General features: G+C 46.9%; 4 protein-coding genes and 1 long non-coding RNA gene across 6 annotated transcripts; 4 read left to right on the plus strand and 1 right to left on the minus strand.

Moving 5' to 3' along the window:
• The first annotated feature begins 2,912 nt into the window (after positions 1-2,912).
• Positions 2,913-3,897, plus strand: LOC123037591. Its single transcript, XR_006417561.1, has 4 exons — positions 2,913-3,300; positions 3,358-3,580; positions 3,643-3,706; positions 3,761-3,897. It is a non-coding gene; the product is annotated as an uncharacterized LOC123037591 (long non-coding RNA).
• An 890-nt stretch (positions 3,898-4,787) lies between these two features.
• On the plus strand, positions 4,788-6,755 carry LOC108041184 (gastrula zinc finger protein XlCGF57.1-like). Of its 2 annotated transcripts, none has more exons than XM_044459185.1 (2): positions 4,788-4,966; positions 5,022-6,755. In XM_044459185.1, exon 2 carries the CDS (start codon positions 5,026-5,028, stop codon positions 6,655-6,657), a length of 1,632 nt encoding a protein of 543 aa, XP_044315120.1. In that variant the 5' UTR covers positions 4,788-4,966; positions 5,022-5,025; the 3' UTR covers positions 6,658-6,755. The 2 variants fall into 2 exon arrangements, with proteins under 2 accessions (XP_044315120.1, XP_044315121.1); XM_044459186.1 differs by having other exon boundaries at positions 4,824-4,890.
• An 843-nt stretch (positions 6,756-7,598) lies between these two features.
• Positions 7,599-10,267, plus strand: LOC108041177 (protein vreteno). The gene is made up of 7 exons (XM_017119001.2): positions 7,599-7,969; positions 8,029-8,256; positions 8,327-8,518; positions 8,636-9,452; positions 9,513-9,697; positions 9,752-9,945; positions 10,008-10,267. Exons 1-7 carry the CDS (start codon positions 7,665-7,667, stop codon positions 10,163-10,165), a joined length of 2,079 nt encoding a protein of 692 aa, XP_016974490.2. The 5' UTR covers positions 7,599-7,664; the 3' UTR covers positions 10,166-10,267.
• LOC108041179 lies at positions 10,209-12,234 on the minus strand. The gene is made up of 5 exons (XM_017119002.2): positions 12,154-12,234; positions 11,282-12,095; positions 10,550-11,135; positions 10,439-10,492; positions 10,209-10,379 (listed from the first exon to the last, which is right to left on the minus strand). Exons 2-5 carry the CDS (start codon positions 12,082-12,084, stop codon positions 10,308-10,310), a joined length of 1,515 nt encoding a protein of 504 aa, XP_016974491.2. The 5' UTR covers positions 12,085-12,095; positions 12,154-12,234; the 3' UTR covers positions 10,209-10,307.
• A 45-nt stretch (positions 12,235-12,279) lies between these two features.
• On the plus strand, positions 12,280-19,491 carry LOC108041176 (endoribonuclease Dcr-1). The gene is made up of 5 exons (XM_017118999.2): positions 12,280-13,184; positions 13,247-15,075; positions 15,143-16,751; positions 16,812-18,913; positions 18,969-19,491. The coding sequence occupies exons 1-5, from the start codon at positions 12,374-12,376 to the stop codon at positions 19,377-19,379; spliced, it is 6,762 nt and encodes a 2,253-aa protein (XP_016974488.2). The 5' UTR covers positions 12,280-12,373; the 3' UTR covers positions 19,380-19,491.
• Positions 19,492-19,526: the final 35 nt, after the last annotated feature.

Consider the following 19,526-nt stretch of genomic DNA (forward strand, 5'->3'; position numbering starts at 1 on the left):
TTCGCATGCCGGCTAACTGGTGCTCGGAGAAAATTCGGTTCCTGGTCTCCAGGTACCGACGCATCCTTTCCTCATAAGGTAAGTATTTTAAACTGTGCTTATTCCTACTCGTACATACTAAACCTTTTTTACATTCTAGAACATTTACTGCATCGCGGGACTCTTGTCTGGACGCATCCTTCCCGCTCTCAGATCGCCCAGCCGACCGTTTTCCGCGCAATCCGGACATCTCGGAGACACAGTGTCTGGCCTTCCGCATCGGTAGCAGAACAGGCGCCGTTCTGTTGCCGCGCAGTCACGGAACCCGTGGTCTACGGCTCCGCAATTCCAGCAGCCCGCTCGGAACGGATTTCGGGTCTTCGCTTGCAACGCCTCCACCTGCCACTGGGAATCCTCTGCAGTGTCGGGACCAGCTGCCTCGCTAACCCTGGCCTTCTCCGCCGGAGGATAACGCATCGGGTGCGCATAGGCCGCACGTCCTCGTCGTCCAAAATTGCGCTCCACCTCGCAGCACTCTTCCCTCAACTCGTCCACAGTCATCACATCCATTGCGTAAACAAATCTTGCAATACCCTCTCTCAAGCCCTTTTTAATTATTTTAACCATCTGTCGCTCTGACAGTGGTTTTTTTAGGCGAGAGGCTAGCTGCTGCATCGCATGGACATAGTCCTCAACGGCTTCTCCCGGCTGCTGTTCCCTCTGCAGAAGCTGATGCATCCGGTCGTGCTCCGTCTGGTGGCCTCGGAACCTGTCCATCAGCGCAGCACGCAGCTGTGGCCATCTCTCCACCCTACAGTGACGCACGTGGACCCAATACCACTCGCGTGCCCGTCCGGTTAGCAGCACATGGAAATGGCGGAGCACTTCCTGCCAAGGGCACTGGTACTGCCGCTGCAGGAACTCGAGCCGGAACAGGAAATCTTCCACCGAGTTTCGCTCGTCCTCGCCATCAAATGAAACGCCCCACCGCTCGATGCGAACCTGTTGGCTGCCGCCACCTGGCCCTGTATTGGCGTAAAAGCGCGGCTCCTCGCGGAAATCAGAAGCCCTGCGGTCCTCGAAGTGCCAATTTCGAGGCTCGTTGCGTCGCCCTCGTTCGCCATCCAGAGGATATCCTGGACTGCTGCTCTCCACCGGAAACGACTCCAAGGGCCTTCTAGGCGGCTTTGGTGGAACCTTTGGTGGCGGTGGACGGGAGCCAATCGTACTTGCTGATGGTGCAGTCTTCGGAATCGCCCCTTTCTGGACCAGACTTGGAGCCTGTGGTGCCGCCGTGTCCGTCCAACCTGGATGTTGCTGCTGATCGGTATGGTTCCCCTGTGGAAGCTGCGGCCGCTGAGCAGCAGGCCTTAACACCTCGTTCATCAGCTTCATCATTTCCAGGAACCCACCTCGGATTTCATCCCTTAAGGACTGGCTGACGCCGGACTCCTGAGCCTTCCGATGGGTCTCTGCCGCCTGGGCCAATGCCACATTTACTGCCGATTTCGCCGCGTTGTCCAGAAACGCCTCCGAGCTCACTTGCTCCGGAACTTGATGTTGCGTGGGATCTGCTCCCATCTGAAGTTCCCTGCGCAGCTCCTGATGAAGACGACCCAACGGAGTCCTTGGCAGTCCCATCGATATCCGTGGCTGTTCGGCCCCGGCAACCTCATCTAAATCGGTGGACCACAATTTCTCCTCTTCCTCGGCCGGAAGAACCTTCGATCGGAGATCGTAATTGGAAGGCATCTTTGTATCGCACCGAACAACAAAACAGAAATATACCTATCTCCCTCAGAATTCCTATATCCTACCCTAAACAAATCACCACAAGAAATAAATACTTAAGAAGAATAATAAATATTAAAATAAGGACTAGCAAATAATAAATAAACAGATAAATATATAAACATGTAATAACAGATAATAATTATAGAAACAAAATTTTAAATAAATAAATAAATGATAAATATAAATTTTAGGAAAGATAAATTTATAATTTTTTAGTAAATAAATATTTTTTTTTAGTAAACAAATAAATGTTTGGAAAAATAAATAAATAATGTACGAAGATAAATAGAATAATTAAATAGGGTAAATAAATAAATAAATAATATATCTATGATTCTTCCCTTCCTGATTTACTTCTTTTGAGATTTTTTTGACATGGGGAGATGGAACTGACCCTCGCCGGTGGACTTCCGACCTAGCTCGTCCGGTGCTTTCCAAAACCCAATTTTTCCCGTCACATCCTTCCACACGCCGCTCGTCAACTGGACTGGCTATCACTCTTGGTGATAGCCGCCAGTTAAGGACATCGGCTGCTCGTTGAGTCCTGTTGGCTTTGTTTTCCCGTTTGTGGTTTGATCCTTAAATCGAGGTGTTCGTGCAGCGCGTGTACATAAGTCACGGGTCACGAACACACATTTAAGCATCCAACCGACAGAAGGTATCAAACACATCCGAGAAACCAAAAGCCTCCGGATCAACAAAAAAAACAACAAATGGAATTACTACAACGGACTTTACCCCACAAACACAAAATATAAATAAAAATAAATAAATAAATAAAAATCTACGCCCTAACATATTTTATCACAGTTTATTATCACAGTTTTTATCACAAATTTAGCTATCCGCGGATGCAAATCTTTTCCCTTCTGGGCCAAGATGCCACCCGCAGGTCACCTCGTCTGTGCTGTGACCAGGAGCCATTGTCTCCATTCGGAGTCAAGCCTCCTGCCTGCTCAAAAATCCCTCTAAGCCTTTCTCTCTGCCTCGCAGCCCACCACTCTCGGTGCAGTTGCATACAACCTGCTGTTGCTCTGCAAGTCACCGGAGCGGAGGCTATGCGAGGCAAATCCCTATATGCGAGACGTCGTCGTCTCGACGATTTATTTTTTTTTACTTTGGGCGCCACTATGTTATGGAACTGCATTTGGTCCTGGGACGGCGCCGGCTAGCTCCCGAATCCCCAGGGCGGAGTATCCCCAATGTCCCTACAGATTCCACAACATAAACATCGATATACGCGCGTCTCACTTCACAAAAACTATCGCTCATCACTAACAAACAAAACAAACCAAAATGTAAACAATGCAAACAATTATAATGGACGGGAAAAATGTGGTGTTTTGGTGGCTATCGATGACTTAGCCAAGCACGCCCACCCAACCAAGGATGCCCCGGATGATTCTGAGGAGGCATCACCCATAATCAGCTGGTCGAAGTCACTCCTCGCGACTAGGACAGCTCCATCTCCCCCACAACGACAACTCACTCGTACATTTCAGTCTTCATGTACATTTAATATCCACAGTAAGTACTAAAGTTAACCTAACTTGTTCTCCTAGTAATTAATTTATCCTTTCATAGCCTTTACGACCAAACTTGGCCACCGTCTACAAATCTACGCGGTCAAAGCGGAAGATTACCTTCCTTTGGCAAAGGCTACAGGCGCCGCGGAAATAATGTTCCACCAGACATGTATTGGTGGAACTCGCAGTGGAACGAGGCGCAAAAAAGGGCACACACTAGGTATGTGTCGGGTCACCTAATCCTGAGGAGCTCCTAGGGAAAAGAAGGGACAGGCCAAACGGTAAGTATTACGCGCTGTAAACAATCCCGCCGAAAACTAATAATCGCGACCCTTTTTTACAGGCAACAACGAGGACAAGAATTGAGGTTTTCGGGTCTAAGTCCGGATAAATTTACAGGTCAACAGGTAAGTACATAAATTTAATAATGTGCACAGTTAAATTAACGTTAATAATTTCAGCCACTTCTGGGCTAGGCGCCGGGCTAACTATGCCCCGACTACAGTGTACTCTGCCGGAGGCCAGCAGCAATAAGGGCCTGGAACACCCCGAGGAACTGTGGCGAAGGCGAGCCTGATGGCGGTGACTTTCAACGCCGCGCGAAATGGCAGCCAGTACCCCAAGGGGACTTAACAGCCAGGAACGGACTCACCGGCGTATTTTATAAAAGCGTTGGCGGCGTCCGAGGAAGGCTAGTTATGCTGGTCTGCTTCGTATCGCTGGGTCGAACGAAGGTGCGTATGGATATGGATGCAAATCTCCGAATTAAATATTCCAATTTAATTAGTCCAATTAAGTCTTCCAATTTATTTAGTCCAGTTAGCGATTTCCAATTTATTTAGTCCAATGTAACTTCCAATTTGAAATCCCGATGTAACTTCCAATTTAAATATCCCTGTGTAACTTCCAATTTAAACTCCTCCAATGTAAATATCCCGGGGCCCTTTGTATTGGGACCCCGGTTGCCCTACGAATAATTATTTATAAATAAAATGAACTATTAAACCTAACACAAATTTTTCTAACACTCACTTTTTATATATTTCGGCACAAACACTATTTTAACATTTTTATGTTCTGTCTGCTGGGACAATATGGCTGCGACTATATAGAAATTTGCCTATCATGCCTATATCTCGCCATATTCCCTTCGCCTCTCTCGAAATTGGGTCATTGGACATATCAAGGCCATCCTAGCCATACCCAGAGCGAACCGGGCTAGTTTAAATAGCTAGATAGCCAAGACATCAGCAGAAGGGGGCGCCACTCCAGTAGGAGTTGCCACCCTCCTACTTTATCGATAGCCCTACCAAAAACGAATACCTCCTTCTTAATTCCTCCAGCCGATTCCAACTTGAAACGCTATTTGCTTTTAGGGAAAGAACTTTTTTTAATTTTTTTTCCAAACCCCCCAAGGAGGGAAAACCGGGCAACAAGATTAAGCCCCTGCTATTTTGGAATTTGGCGGCCTTTGGTGATAATATCGATAGTGCCTTCCCCGTGCACGATTGCATTGTTATTATTGATAGAAATCGACAAAGTAAAAAACCAAAGGTTTGATTTAGAGACATTTCTATTCTTCTGTAGGAAAGTAAGTTTATTTGATAGAAATCGACAAAGTAAAAAACCAAAGCATTTGATTTAGAGATATATCTATTCTGCTGTTCGTAAGTACTGCTTTTCGTACTGCAAATTCATTTTATTAAATTTTTTTAATTCCAGAGCGATGGAGTCGCAAATATGCCGTGCATGCCTCGGGACTTCCGAAAATATGATCAACATTTTCGAAGAGACTAACACCCAAGGAGTTTCCATTGCAAATATGATTACTGAGTGCACTGGGTGTACAGTTGGAAAAGGGGACGAGTTTTCCAATACCATCTGCCCTTTATGCGTAAAGGAAGCGCGAAACGCATTCGAAATAAAGCGTACGTACGAGAAGAGCTATAAATTCTATTGCGAGTTAAGTAAGAACTTGCTGGAAAAGGACTCACTGGAGGAAGAAGTGTGCCATGAATCAAAAAGTTGTGAAGCACCCTTTTCGAGTCTTTGCCCAGTTAAGGAGGAAGTTATTGAAGATTTTGAAGGGCCGGCACTTGAAGACAAATACGCAGTACAGAACGATACACTTGAGCATTCTATAGGGGAACACCTTCGGTTCGATTGTGATGTGAAGATCGAGGAAATGGGCGATGAATGTTTAGAATTTAATGATTCAAAAATTGATGTAGACTATAATTATGAATGGCAGAGACATGATTATAACGATTATGTCGACGAAAATGATGATCCTAACGATGATGGAGATTTTGAAGATGAACAACAGGAAGATGTTGATTCTAAAGGTAAACGACAAAAACGACGGAAAAATGTTTATTCTGACGATGATTCTGACTATGAAGATAAATCGCATGGAAGTGATGAAGACTCTTGTGACTCTTATAATAGTGACGATAATAATAACAATGGTCATAAATGCTCTACTTGTGAAAAGACTTTCCGGTCGAAATCAAGTCTTGAGGCACACATGGAAACCCACGCGGAAAAACAACCACTCAAATGCACCGAATGTTCAATGTCATTTCTATATAAATCACTTCTTAAGATACACATGAATTCCCATTCAAAAGAAAAACCTTTCAAATGTACGGACTGCTCAAAGAACTTTAAAAGTAAAGGATATCTCAAGAAACACATGAAAATACATACAGAAGAACAGGAGTTTAAGTGTACCCACTGTCCACAGATTTTCACAAATAAGACAGATTTCAAGGTACACTATAAGACACACTCAGTAGAACGAGCATTTAAGTGCACCTCCTGCCCAATGACTTATAAGAAGAATTCACATCTTCAGTCCCACTTACGAACTCACAGCGAAGGAGAAACTAACAAAAGCAGTCTTCAGGAGCCCATGCAAACCCAAACAGGAGAACGAGCACACAAGTGTACTTACTGCTCAAACACTTTTATATCGAATTCAAGTCTTCAGGTGCACTTGCGATACCACACTGGCGAACGACCTTTTAACTGTACCGACTGCACAAAGACTTTCACAATTAAATCACATCTTCAGTCACATCTAAGAACCCACACAGGGGAACGGCCATATAAGTGTTCCCAGTGTTCTAAGGCTTTTGCCCAGAATTCATCTCTTCAAAAACACTTAACAACGCACTCTGGAAAACGAGCGTTCAAGTGTACAATATGCTCAAAAACTTATACACGAAGTTCAGGTCTGCAGCGACACTTTCGACGAGCCCACTCCGAAGAAGGATCGTTCAGCTGCACCCATTGCTCAAAGACTTTTGTCCAGGACTCAACTCTTCAGCGACACTTGCGAACTCACAAAGAATAATTGCACTTTAGAAATATGTCCATAATTTATATGAAAAAAAAAAATTTTCGGTTTACGAAGATTTGGAAATACAATTGACCATTAGGTCTTGAACATTACAAGATTAGGGAGTCAATAATTTCTGTTAGTCTATATGTGTTGATATATTTCTTGACATTATTGATTATATTTTATTTTTTTAACAATTCCAAGAGATTTGCCTTCAGTGGCAAAAATAAATATAATATATTTATGATATGATATGATATCAAAAATCGTTAGAAATCCTAGGACTAGTTAGTAAGTTAAACGTTTACAAAATAGCTTGATTCTTAATGGCCGAATACACAGTATAAGTTGTAAAATGGGGCACTGGCAAAATATTTTTATCACAAAATAATTGATTACCTACATGAATCAACAGTGTTCGGGTCAATCTGTCACAGCATGTTTCCGTGATTCGTGGGATTGGTAATTTAATGATGCGAAAAATTATGATCCATACATCTCTACACATTATTTTGGCTGCTTGTCATGGAAAGAGGATATGACTGGTCATAACAGTCAATAAAAAAGAAAAGTGGGCCATCCTCTTTAAAAGAATTCGGGGTTTTTTGTATTCTACTGTTTTGGAATCGCAATTCATTCCTTCGCCTACTCAAAATTTTAAAACTTCACAAAAAGTTGGAATCTAGTTAACATGATCAAACTATTGGTATCTTAAAGCTGGAACGCACAGTGGTAAAAGAGCTCTAGCCTGAAAGAACACTATGGGCGTGTGATCCAAACTTACTGGTGATTTATGAAAGTACTTTGAATTAAAAATGTTATTTTGTTTAGTGGTTCTTAATTTAGATATTTTTTGAAAATATAATCATTCCAAATTTTTTTTGGTATTTCCAACTTTTACAGTTATTAACTTAAGATGTTATACACGAAGAGCTACGGTCACACTCTTGTAATCCACGCGCTTGGCTTGTAATTCGAATACAGGTGAAACCACAGGTTAATTTAAAAGTGAAGGAGCAATGGGGACTTTTCCGGAGGACTGGTCTGGTTTTAATCCCATGGCTGAAGATTTCTACAACGAGGCGCAAAACAAGTACATCAACGAATGTGGACAGAATCTGATCGAGGAGGCTCCTGCTCCGCTCAAGGATGAAAAGGAGAAACGCGCCATCAAGCAGGCTAAATATCCATACCTGGTGGTTCCCAAGAGCAGTTCTTCTGTGACAGAAAGGATGCTAATCAACTTCTTTGGGCATGCTCTCATTCAGGACTTGGAATTCCGCAGAGTGTCGCGCGTTTACTTTGTCTATTTTCCTAATATTGGGTTGGTCTGGACATGTTAAGGGACATTAAGAATTACTGATAAAGAAAACCCTTTTCAAGATCCCTAGAGGCTGCGCGTCTAAAGGTGGAGCGATTCCCAAACCTGATCAAGTGCATCACTGGGCGTCACCAGACGGAGCACGCAAGCTCTATCCCTGAATCACAGAAAGCGAATGAGCCAATGCCAAAACCGGATCCAGCATTCACGGTCACTGAACGTACCCCTGTGAATCTGGATTCCCGTAATATTACCGTCTCATACGGCAGGAACAAACATCCTGATATCAGGTAGTGATATCTTACATTTTTGCTTACCACTATTTATTACACTCTATTGGTAAACTTCACGATCATCTAGGCGGCCTCCATTGGTAACCAAAAAGGATTACACGGCCAAGGGATCGCTGTTGGCCAAAAACGATCCCATTCAACGCTATCTCAATGTCAAGTACGAGTTCGCTCTGGAGCGTTACAATGCCTATAAAGTCAAGGACGAAACAAAGATATCGGAGGTCGTTCTGCACTTTCGATCCGGAAGAACCATTCCAGTGTTAGTATAAATATTTGTATATTTTCGATAGAATCCATAATGCTTTATATTATTTAGCTCTCAGTCTTTATGTGCGTTATATATTAGTTTATAAATAATCTATTATATTATATATAGTTCAGCGATTGCAGCCGATCATGGGGTGAAAGCCGGAAATCTGTTGGAATATGGTGTAAGCAAATGCATTGTGTGTCAAAACTGGACAGATACTTTTTGTAAGCTTTGCAAGATGCCCTTTTGCAATGCGTCGTGTTTCGCGGATGTTGCCGACAAGCACAAAGAGACGTGCGGCAAGGAAGAGCTGCTCGAACTTGACGAAAAAGTGGGACGTAAGTTCCCGAAACCCGGATTGCCGCCGTCCGGATCCAAAGTCAGGATCACGGCTTTCGAGCAGACAAATGTGGTCTACGTCCGCTCGGCGGACATTAAGGTGGATATCGCCTACTTTTCTGTGCTCACAGAGGTGATGATGAAGGGCAAAACTGCGCCCAAATTGCAGAACAAGCCAGACTGCGGACAGATCGTACTCTACGATTTTGAGACCAGAATCTCCCGCGCAATAGTGCTCAATGTTGATGATCCCAAGGACATCTATGTAGTCTGCATCGATTTTGGCAGCGTTGAAGTCACGCAGCTGGAAAATCTGTACGAATGTAGTCCCTATCTGGCTGGTTTGCCCTGTTATCCCGTTGCGGTGCAGCTACGAGGCGTTCCAAGGCGTTTTGTGGGTCCCAACATAAGGGAAATTATGTACAAACTCGATCAGGAAATGGTGTTTGATATTAAATACTCTAAGCGCGAGTACGACTTTAGCAAGGGCTTGCAAATCGTGGTATTGACCGAGATCGATATTAATATCAGCTTGAACCGCCTTTTTAAAACCATAATGACGCCTGTGGAACCGGATTTATCGGAACCAGGATACAACGAGGAAGTACAAACATTGGATACCTAGATATTAGATTTGAATTTGAATTACTCTGTTTTGTCCTAGTGGCTTTCACACATCCCTTTGAATACTGGCAAGAACGTTGATTTGGTTGTGACGGACAACACTCTCCTGAGCTGCAACTTAATTTACTGCACGCCCACATTTCTGGCATTCGAGGTCACCAAAATGCAGAGGGACATACAGGAATATGGCGAAAAGATTGCGAAGTGTGAAGCCTACGCTCCTCAGTAAGGTTATCCATATTTTCCTTTAACCCCAATTTAACCTTCTCTTTTGCTTAGGAAAAGTACACTATGTATCGCCAAGTATGAAGGAAAATGGTGTCGGGGACTTTGCTTAGAAATGGTGGGTGATGGATATCCCAGCATTTTGTTTATTGATTACGGAAACATTGTGCCGACCCATGTCAGCGATATACGTCCGTATCCGCCGCAGTTTAACTACCCTATAATGACCACTGAGCTGGATTTGATTGGTATGTAGCCTAGATTGCAGATAAGATATTAGTCTTATTTCCAAGTTTGGCAAATACTTTAGATTTGCCTGGCAAGCTTACCGATGAGCAGATCAAACGTATCGAGCAGTTTTTAGCAGTGGGCACCACCGTGAACTGCAACGAGATCATTTATAACAAGGATGACAATAACTATTCCGTTCGCATAGACGAATTGCAGGCAATTTTAAACCTGCACTAGAATTTAATTTCCACTTCCTCAGGATAAGGAATCAAGTGAAGAAGCCACTTAAAGTACTTTTATATTTTTTAAGTTCAAGATCTCTTTCCGATCTGTTTTTTCGTATTGAAATTCGTATCAATTAAATAACTTTTGGTTACTGTTAAAGTTCTACGTTCCCCTTTTTTGAATAAACAAGCTGAATGTTTTCCAGACTATCAGAGATAGCAACTTCCTGTAAAAGATAATTTGAATTATAAGCAATCAATAAAAACAACTTATACAAATGCTTACTTTAAGGAAATCAACACTAAAAAGTGGCTCAATCTTGGTCCAAGTTGCCAGTTCCTGGCGGTTAATTATAATAAGTATTTTTAAAACAAGTTCTCAATAGAAAATACCCACATGTTTAGTGCTTGGTATCAGCTCTCTTCTGTAATTTTGAAGATCCCCTAGAGTATCCCCATCTTTTTTCAGACCAAGGCGTCTGTAGAACTGCAGCTCCTCCGGACAACCTCCAGATGTGACCGGTGTGTATATTTTGGTGTCTATTTCCCCAGTTGCGAGAAGTTCATTGGCTTTTTCTCTGGCATTGTAATTATAAATGATGAGGTTTTTGCAGCGAACAGAGCCTATCTTTGGTAAGTCACTAGATAAAACCAAAGCAACCATTGGTGACCCTTCCTCGCCAGAGTTGAACATAGCTACTTTTTGGGGACTATCCAGCTGTTCATGACTTATATCATAGCTTTGGCAATAGCCTATAGCCATTTTCAAGCAATCCTGTCGGTTCGCCAAAATACAACATTTCTCGCCTTGCTCTACCACCAAATAGTCCAGCATCCGATGCACAAACTCGAACTTGGCTGAGTCGTAAATATCCATTTCCAGCCAGGGTGGTAATTTGGGCTCCATCACCTGCATTAGGTCCTCAAAGTCTGCGTGCTTGACGAGGGTTTTAAGAAGAACGGGATGATCGCAGACCAGCTGACAGAGGGATCCTGAAAAATAATAGAAAAAATAATTGTATGCTATACCTAATAGAATTATTCAAATAATGCACAGTTCTTTGTATAGGAACAAAAAATATGCACCATGCCATCTTTTAAAGTATGAGTTTCTAAATATTAGTGGAGTAATAACTTAAAGCAAACCTGTCTTACCACTTTACAATTTTTGATATAATCGGCTAGAAAATGCAATATTTTTTCCTGAAGTTCTGCTGGAGCTAGCAGGCACAGATACTCTACTTGAGTGAATTCCGAACGGGGAGGAATCACTGCCACTGAGGGACTTTCTTCGCGCATTCTTTTCTCATGTGGTGGAGGTTCCATTCCGGTCGTGGTGAATCCCGAAAGCCGAGGATTTTGTACATCGAAGGAGCATTCTTGGTGCGTTCTCTTAAGCACATGCGATCTGCAGGAAGCACTGGTCACAGGAACTTCCGATTCCATACCATTCTGGGCATCGATTTTTTTGCACCAGCTGGCAATCTCCAACTTTCGTTGGGTCACACACTCCTGCAAGGTCTTGATCTCCTCCTGGACTTCCACATCCTTGCTACCGATTTGTAGCTGATCGTTCTCCTTGAAATCCCGCTGCTTAAAGCATGTCATGTTGTCCACAACTTTGCCCGTGTCATCCTTTAAGACTACTTTAGATCCGGTGACCACCAGGGTTCCATTGCCAGTCCAGGTCTTGTGTTTTTTGGTGGTTTGATTCCGCCAGAGCACATGGAAGATGCGGCTTTCCTTGAGGGGATTCTCGCCAGCCTTCAGCTCTCGGGGTCCCAGGTTTTCAGAGCCGTTGGAGGAGCCCCATTCCATTGTGGGAGTAATACTGGGCCAGGAGTAAGGTGCTTCTGGATCCTCTGGAGGTTCCGGATCTTTAATTTCCCGCTTGGCCGCCTGGCGCATTGAAGGAGCCTTCGAACGTCGCATTGAAAACCCCACTGAAGGATTATAATTGGTCTCAGATAAAGCATGTTGCAGAATATCTCCACATATTACCTATTTCCACCTGAATATGCTCTATAGTTGGCAAAAAACACACAAGGCGCACTCTTTTTTCAAGCACCAAAGCAGTGTGACCAAGGATTCAAAGTGTGTTAAAGGTAATTTTCGTGACACCAACGAACGGCCACACTAGCATGCAGCTAGCCGGCTTTGGAATTTTATTTTTTGGCAGAAATCTTCTCGAGGAACGAGTTTTGTGATTCCCCTGGCCACGATGGCGTTCCACTGGTGCGACAACAACTTGCACACCACCGTGTTCACGCCGCGCGACTTCCAGGTGGAACTGCTGGCCGCCGCCTTTGAGCGGAACACGATAATCTGCCTGGGCCACCGGAGTTCCAAGGAATTCATCGCCCTCAAGCTGCTTCAGGAAATCTCCCGGCGCGGACGTCAGCATGGCCGGGTCAGTGTTTACCTGAGCTGCGAGGTGGGCGGAAGCAAGGAGCCCTGTTCCATCTACACAATGCTCACCCACTTGACCGATCTGCGGGTGTGGCAGGAGCAGCCGGACATGCAGATTCCCTTCAACCACTGCTGGACGGACTACCATGTGTCCATCTTACGGCCGGAGGGCTTTCTCCACCTGCTCGAGACTCGCGATTTGCTGCTAAGCAGCGTAGAACTGATTGTGCTGGAGGATTGCCACGACAGTGCTGTTTATCAGAGGATAATGCCGCTCTTCGAGCAGCACATCTTGCCGGCTGCTCCGGCGAGAAGACCACGTATTCTGGGATTGGCTGGACCGCTGCACAGTGCCGGATGTGAACTGCAGCAACTGAGCTTCATGCTGGCCACCCTGGAGCGGAATATGCTATGCCGGATCGAGACAGCCAGCGATATCGTCACCGTGTTGCGCTACTGTTCCCGCCCGCATGAGTACATCGTGCAGTGCGCTCCATTTGAGATGGACGAGCTGTCCCTGGTGCTGGCCGATGTCCTTAACACCCACAAGTCCTTCCTCACAGATCACCGCTACGACCCCTTTGAGATCTACGGCACAGATCAGTTTATGGATGAGCTAAAGGGTGAGTTTTTTAAGATAATCTATGCAAAGTCATCAACTAACCCGGCCATATAACAATTGCAGACATACCAGATCCCAAAGTGGACCCGCTCAACGTCATCAACTCGCTCTTGGCCGTGCTGCACGAGATGGGTCCTTGGTGCACACAGCGGGCAGCCCACCACTTTTACCAGAGTAACGAGAAGCTAAAAGTGAAGACCCCGCACGAACGCCACTATCTGCTCTACTGCCTGGTGAGCACGGCCCTCATCCAACTGCACTCCCTCTGCGACCACACGTTCCAGCGGCATCAGGGAACCGGAGGCGATTCACGCCAGACCATCGAACGCTATTCCAGCCCGAAGGTGCGACGTTTGCTGCAGACACTGCGTTGCTTTAAGCCCGAAGAGGTGCACACCCAGGCGGACGGATTGCGCAGGATGCGTCATCAGGTGGAGCAGGCGGACTTCAATCGTCTATCGCATGTGCTGGAAAGCAAGTGCCGGGTGGTTGACCAACTAGAGCAGCAGCCCATGGAAACCCGAACCCTGGTGGCCAATCTAGAGCAGATCTTGCACACATCAGAGGAAAAGCCGCCGCCCAAGAGCGCTACTCGCTTTGCTCCTGCTCCTGCCCAGGCAAAGACCAAGACGGGCGGCACCGGTTCCAGCACGACTCAAACGCGAACCCGTAGGCGAGTATACACAAGACGCCATCATCGGGACCAACATGACGGCAGCGACACGCTCTGTGCACTCATATACTGCAACCAAAACCATACGGCACGTGTGCTCTTCGAGCTGCTGGCTGAGATCAGCAGGCGAGACCCCGATCTCAAGTTCCTACGCTGCCAGTACACCACGGACCGCGTGGCCGATCCCACCACGGAGCCCAAGGAAGCCGAGCTGGAGCACCGGCGGCAGGAGGAGGTACTTAAGCGATTCCGCATGCACGACTGCAATGTGCTGATTGGCACCTCTGTGCTGGAAGAGGGCATCGATGTGCCCAAGTGCAATCTGGTAGTGCGCTGGGATCCGCCCACCACATATCGAAGTTACGTCCAGTGTAAAGGACGTGCTCGAGCAGCTCCCGCTTACCATGTCATCCTGGTTGCACCCAGTTACGAAAGCCCTCCTGTTGGTGCAGTGCAATTAAGTGATCGGAGTCATCGCTTTATTTGCGGGGCGCCAGGGACAGGTGATACTATAGAGGCGGACAGCGACTCGGATGACTCGGCGATGCCAAGTTCATATGGTTCCGATCCTTATACTTTTGGAACGGCTCGAGGAACGGTAAAGATCCTCAACCCCGAAGTGTTCAGTAAACAGCCGCCCACAGCTTGCGACATAAAGTTGCAGGAGATTCAGGATGAATCGCCGGCCACAGCGTTGCTGGACACTAGCAACTCCAGTGACGAGGCCGTCAGCATGAGCAACACTAGTCCCAGTGAGAGCAGTACAGAACGCAAGTCCAGACGCTTCCAGTGTGAACTAGCCCTCCAAGCCGAGCCAGAGGATACCATCGAATCGCTTCCCGAAATCAATACAGCTGATCGATTGGCCAGCACCACGAAGAACCTTGTTCACCAGATGGCACAGTATCGCGAGATCGAGCAGATGTTGCTATCTAAGTGCGCCAACACTGAGCCGCCAGAGCAGGAACAACGCGAGGCAGAACGTTTCAGTGCCTGTCTGTCCGCCTATCGACCCAAGCCGCAGCTCCTGACCGGGGCATCCGTCGATCTCGGAACTGCCATTGCTCTGGTCAACAAATACTGCGCTCGTCTACCCAGCGACACCTTCACCAAGTTGACGGCCCTGTGGCGCTGCACTCGAAGCGAGAGAGCCGGGGTGACCCTGTTTCAGTACACACTCCGGCTGCCTATCAACTCGCCATTAAAGCACGACATCGTGGTAAGTGGGGGAAATATCTCCAGTACCAAGTAACTTTAGCTTTTACTTACAATCTGTCATTCTTTAGGGTCTCCCGATGCCCACTCAGACCCTAGCACGTCGACTGGCTGCCTTGCAGGCCTGTGTTGAGCTGCACAGGATAGGTGAGCTGGACGACCAGTTACAGCCCATTGGCAAAGAGGGATTTCGCGCCCTGGAGCCGGACTGGGAGTGCTTCGATCTGGAGCCAGAGGACGAGCAGATTGTGCAGCTAAGCGATGAGCCTCGACCGGGAACGACAAAGCGGCGACAGTACTACTATAAACGCATTGCCTCCGAGTTCTGCGACTGTCGCCCGGTGGCCGGCGCACCCTGCTATCTGTACTTCATCCAGCTGACGCTGCAGTGTCCAATTCCCGAAGAGCAGAACACGCGAGGCCGGAAGATTTATCCACCTGAGGATGCCCAGCAGGGTTTTGGCATTCTCACAACCAAACGCATTCCCAAGTTGAGCGCCTTCTCGATATTCACACGCTCTGGTGAGGTGAAGGTTTCCCTGGAGTTGGCCAAGGATCGTGTAGTCCTAACTAGCGAACAGATTGTCTGCATCAACGGTTTCCTGAACTACACATTTACCAATGTACTGCGATTGCAGAAGTTCCTCATGCTCTTCGATCCGGATTCTACGGAGAATTGTGTGTTTATTGTGCCTACGGTGAACACAGCAGTGGGCGGCAAACATATCGACTGGCAGTTCCTAGAGCTCATACAGGCCAATGGCAATACGATGCCACGATCAGTGCCCGATGTGGAGCGACAGGCGCAGGCGTTTGACGCCCAACGCTTTCAAGATGCCGTCGTTATGCCATGGTATCGCAACCAGGATCAACCGCAATACTTCTACGTGGCCGAAATCTGTCCACATCTTTCACCACTCAGCTGCTTTCCCGGTGATAACTACCGCACGTTCAAGCACTACTACCTCGTTAAGTATGGACTGACGATACAGAATGCCTCGCAACCGCTGCTGGACGTGGATCACACGAGTGCTCGCTTAAACTTCCTCACACCACGGTACGTGAACCGCAAGGGCGTGGCTCTGCCCACCAGTTCGGAGGAGACAAAGCGGGCCAAGCGCGAGAATCTCGAGCAGAAACAAATCCTAGTGCCGGAGTTGTGCACCGTGCATCCGTTCCCCGCATCCTTGTGGCGCACTGCAGTGTGCCTGCCCTGCATTTTGTACCGCATAAATGGTCTTCTCCTGGCCGACGACATTCGCAAGCAGGTCTCTGCGGATCTGGGGCTTGGCAGGCAGCAAATCGAGGAGGACCAGTTTGAGTGGCCCATGTTGGACTTCGGGTGGAGTCTGTCGGAGGTGCTCAAGAAGTCACGCGAGTCTAAGCAAAAAGATTCGGCCAAGGATGCTTTAGTCAATGGCAAAGATTCAGTTGAAGATGAGAAAGAGCCGACAAAGGTTGAGAACCAAGTAGACGAAGACCCAAAAGCCGATAAAGTGGAGAAAAGTGCCATCGAACTTATCATAGAGGGCGAGGAAAAGCTGCAGAAAGCGGATGACTTTATTGAGATAGGCACTTGGTCAAACGACATGGCCGACGACATTGCTAGTTTCAACCAGGAAGACGACGATGAGGATGAAGCCTTTCGCCTTCCAGTTCTGCCTGCCAACGTAAAGTTTTGTAAGTTTTTTAGCTCCTTAACTTGGGAAAAGAAAACTAAATATGAAATGTATTTTATAGGTGATCAGCAGACCCGCTATGGATCGCCCACTTTTTGGGACGTGAGCAATGGGGAAGGAGGCTTTAAGCCTCCAAAGCAAAATCAAGCTCAGCAGGGTGGCAAGAGCAAAGGGAAGGGTACAGGAAAGCCCACGTTTAACTATTATGACTCGGACAATTCGCTGGGCTCCAGTTATGACGATGACGATAATAATGGACCGATCAATTACATGCACCACAACTACAGCTCGGATGACGATGATGTGGCGGATGACATCGATGCGGGACGAATTGCTTTCACCTCCAAGAATGAGGCGGAGACCATCGAAACCGCTCAGGAGGTGGAGAAGCGCCAGAAGCAACTCTCCATAATCCAGGCGACGAATGCTAACGAACGGCAGTACCAACAGACAAAAAACCTGCTTATTGGATTCAACTTTGAACAGGAGGAGGAGTGCAATGAGGGACCTCCCAGTGGCCGATATGAACAATCGATAGCTAAATTACAGACGGAGATCGAAAGCTGCGGCATGCTGGTGTCACATGACCAGGAATTGGTCCTGAAACGAAATAATGTCGCTGAAACTCAGGGCGCAAAGGAATCGATGATAAAGCTGCTAAAGCAACTATTACCATACTTGAAGGAGGAGCTGTTGGCCGAAAAGCTGGGAGACAGGCGGGAGTTGCTGCTCTCCGATTTAGTGGAGCTTAATGCGGATTGGGTGGCCCAACATGATCAGGAGACCTTTACCGTTTTGGGCTGCGGAGATAGTTTTGACAACTACAATGATCATCATCGGCTGAATTTGGATGAAAAAAAATTAAAGCTCCAGTTTGATAAAAAGGAAATCCAGCCTTCAACTCCCAAGAAAAACATATCATCATCCATATTACCAGCGGGTTTTAGCTTCGATCTTCAACCGAATCTAGTCGGCCATCCAGGACCCAGTCCCAGCATTATCCTCCAGGCCCTTACTATGTCCAATGCCAACGATGGCATTAATCTGGAGCGCCTGGAGACCATTGGTGATTCCTTTCTCAAGTATGCCATTACCACCTACCTGTACATCACCTACGAAAATGTGCACGAGGGTAAGCTTAGTCATTTGCGCTCCAAGCAGGTGGCCAATCTCAACCTGTATCGCTTGGGAAGGCGAAAGAGGCTGGGCGAGTACATGATAGCCACCAAATTTGAGCCCCACGACAACTGGCTTCCACCATGTTACTACGTGCCAAAGGAGCTGGAAAAGGCGCTAATCGAAGCAAAAATCCCAACGCACCACTGGAAACTAGCCGATCTACTGGACATAAAGAACTTGAGTAGCACTCAGATCTGTGACATGGTCCGCGAAAAAGCAGAGGCCCTGGGTATGGAGAAGAATGGTGGTGCCCAGAATGGCCAACTGGACGACTCCAATGATAGCTGCAATGATTTCAGCTGCTTTATTCCGTACAACCTGGTCTCGCAACACAGCATTCCGGATAAGTCCATAGCCGATTGCGTGGAGGCGCTAATTGGAGCCTATCTCATCGAATGCGGTCCGCGAGGAGCACTACTCTTCATGGCCTGGCTGGGGGTAAGAGTACTTCCCTTCACCAGGCAGCTGGAGGCGGCAAACGAGGAGGAGCGAATACCCGGAAGCACTAGACCAAACGCAGCCAAAATGGTCACTGTTTATGGCGAATGGCCCACGCCACGCAGTCCCCTGCTGCACTTTGCACCCAATGCCACAGAGGAACTTGACCAACTATTAAGCGGTTTCGAGGAGTTCGAGGAGAGCCTGGGCTACCAATTCCGGGATCGTTCCTACCTTCTGCAAGCCATGACGCATGCCAGTTACACACCCAATCGACTGACGGATTGCTACCAGCGGTTGGAGTTTCTTGGCGACGCTGTGCTGGATTACCTGATTACACGGCACCTATACGAAGATCCCCGCCAGCATTCGCCTGGCGCGTTAACGGATTTGAGGTCAGCACTGGTGAATAACACAATTTTTGCCTCCCTTGCCGTTCGGCATGGTTTCCACAAGTTCTTCCGACATCTATCGCCGGGGCTTAATGATGTAATAGACCGTTTTGTGAGAATCCAGCAGGAGAATGGTCACAGCATAAGTGAGGAGGTGAGTGATATGACTTTTTAAAACAACAACAGCTAACAGGTCTGCTCGGTTTTAGTACTACTTGCTCTCTGAGGAGGAGTGCGACGATGCGGAGGACGTGGAAGTGCCGAAGGCATTGGGCGATGTCTTTGAATCGATCGCCGGTGCCATATTCCTGGACTCCAACATGTCGCTAGATGTGGTGTGGCATGTCTACAGCAACATGATGAGCCCAGAGATTGAACAATTTAGCAACTCAGTGCCAAAGTCGCCCATACGAGAGCTCCTCGAGCTGGAGCCGGAGACGGCCAAGTTCGGCAAGCCCGAGAAGCTGGCGGATGGGCGGCGTGTGCGCGTCACCGTGGATGTATTTTGCAAAGGCACCTTCCGTGGCATCGGCCGCAACTATCGCATTGCCAAGTGCACCGCGGCCAAATGCGCACTGCGCCAACTCAAAAAGCAGGGCTTGATTGCCAAAAAAGACTAAGAAGTCATCGCTGCAATTGTGTTTCATTAGGCTTTAAAAAATAGTTCGTATTTTACTTAGATTTAAGAATAACTTTTGTATAAATCTTGAATATATTATATTTGTCGAATCACTTTGTAAAGTCCATTTTGTGTAAATTTATATTTG

This window comes from Drosophila rhopaloa, unplaced genomic scaffold, assembly GCF_018152115.1.
Source record: "Drosophila rhopaloa isolate 14029-0021.01 unplaced genomic scaffold, ASM1815211v1 contig_178, whole genome shotgun sequence".
Taxonomy (NCBI): Eukaryota; Metazoa; Arthropoda; class Insecta; order Diptera; family Drosophilidae; genus Drosophila; species Drosophila rhopaloa.

Excerpts from the sequence above, each read along its gene's own strand:
- LOC108041176 (XM_017118999.2), top strand. The coding sequence starts at position 12,374 with ATGGCGTTCCACTGGTGCGACAACAACTTGCACACCACCGTGTTCACG. Across the intron at positions 13,185-13,246 it reads GTTTATGGATGAGCTAAAGG|ACATACCAGATCCCAAAGTG; the intron begins GTGAGTTTTTTA and ends TAACAATTGCAG. Across the intron at positions 16,752-16,811 it reads GCCTGCCAACGTAAAGTTTT|GTGATCAGCAGACCCGCTAT; the intron begins GTAAGTTTTTTA and ends TGTATTTTATAG.
- LOC108041179 (XM_017119002.2), bottom strand. The coding sequence starts at position 12,084 with ATGCGACGTTCGAAGGCTCCTTCAATGCGCCAGGCGGCCAAGCGGGAA. Across the intron at positions 10,493-10,549 it reads TGATACCAAGCACTAAACAT|GAACTGGCAACTTGGACCAA; the intron begins GTGGGTATTTTC and ends ATTAACCGCCAG. Across the intron at positions 10,380-10,438 it reads TTAGTGTTGATTTCCTTAAA|GAAGTTGCTATCTCTGATAG; the intron begins GTAAGCATTTGT and ends TATCTTTTACAG.
- LOC108041177 (XM_017119001.2), top strand. The coding sequence starts at position 7,665 with ATGGGGACTTTTCCGGAGGACTGGTCTGGTTTTAATCCCATGGCTGAA. Across the intron at positions 8,257-8,326 it reads AACAAACATCCTGATATCAG|GCGGCCTCCATTGGTAACCA; the intron begins GTAGTGATATCT and ends ACGATCATCTAG. Across the intron at positions 9,698-9,751 it reads TGTGAAGCCTACGCTCCTCA|GAAAAGTACACTATGTATCG; the intron begins GTAAGGTTATCC and ends TCTTTTGCTTAG.
- LOC108041184 (XM_044459185.1), top strand. The coding sequence starts at position 5,026 with ATGGAGTCGCAAATATGCCGTGCATGCCTCGGGACTTCCGAAAATATG.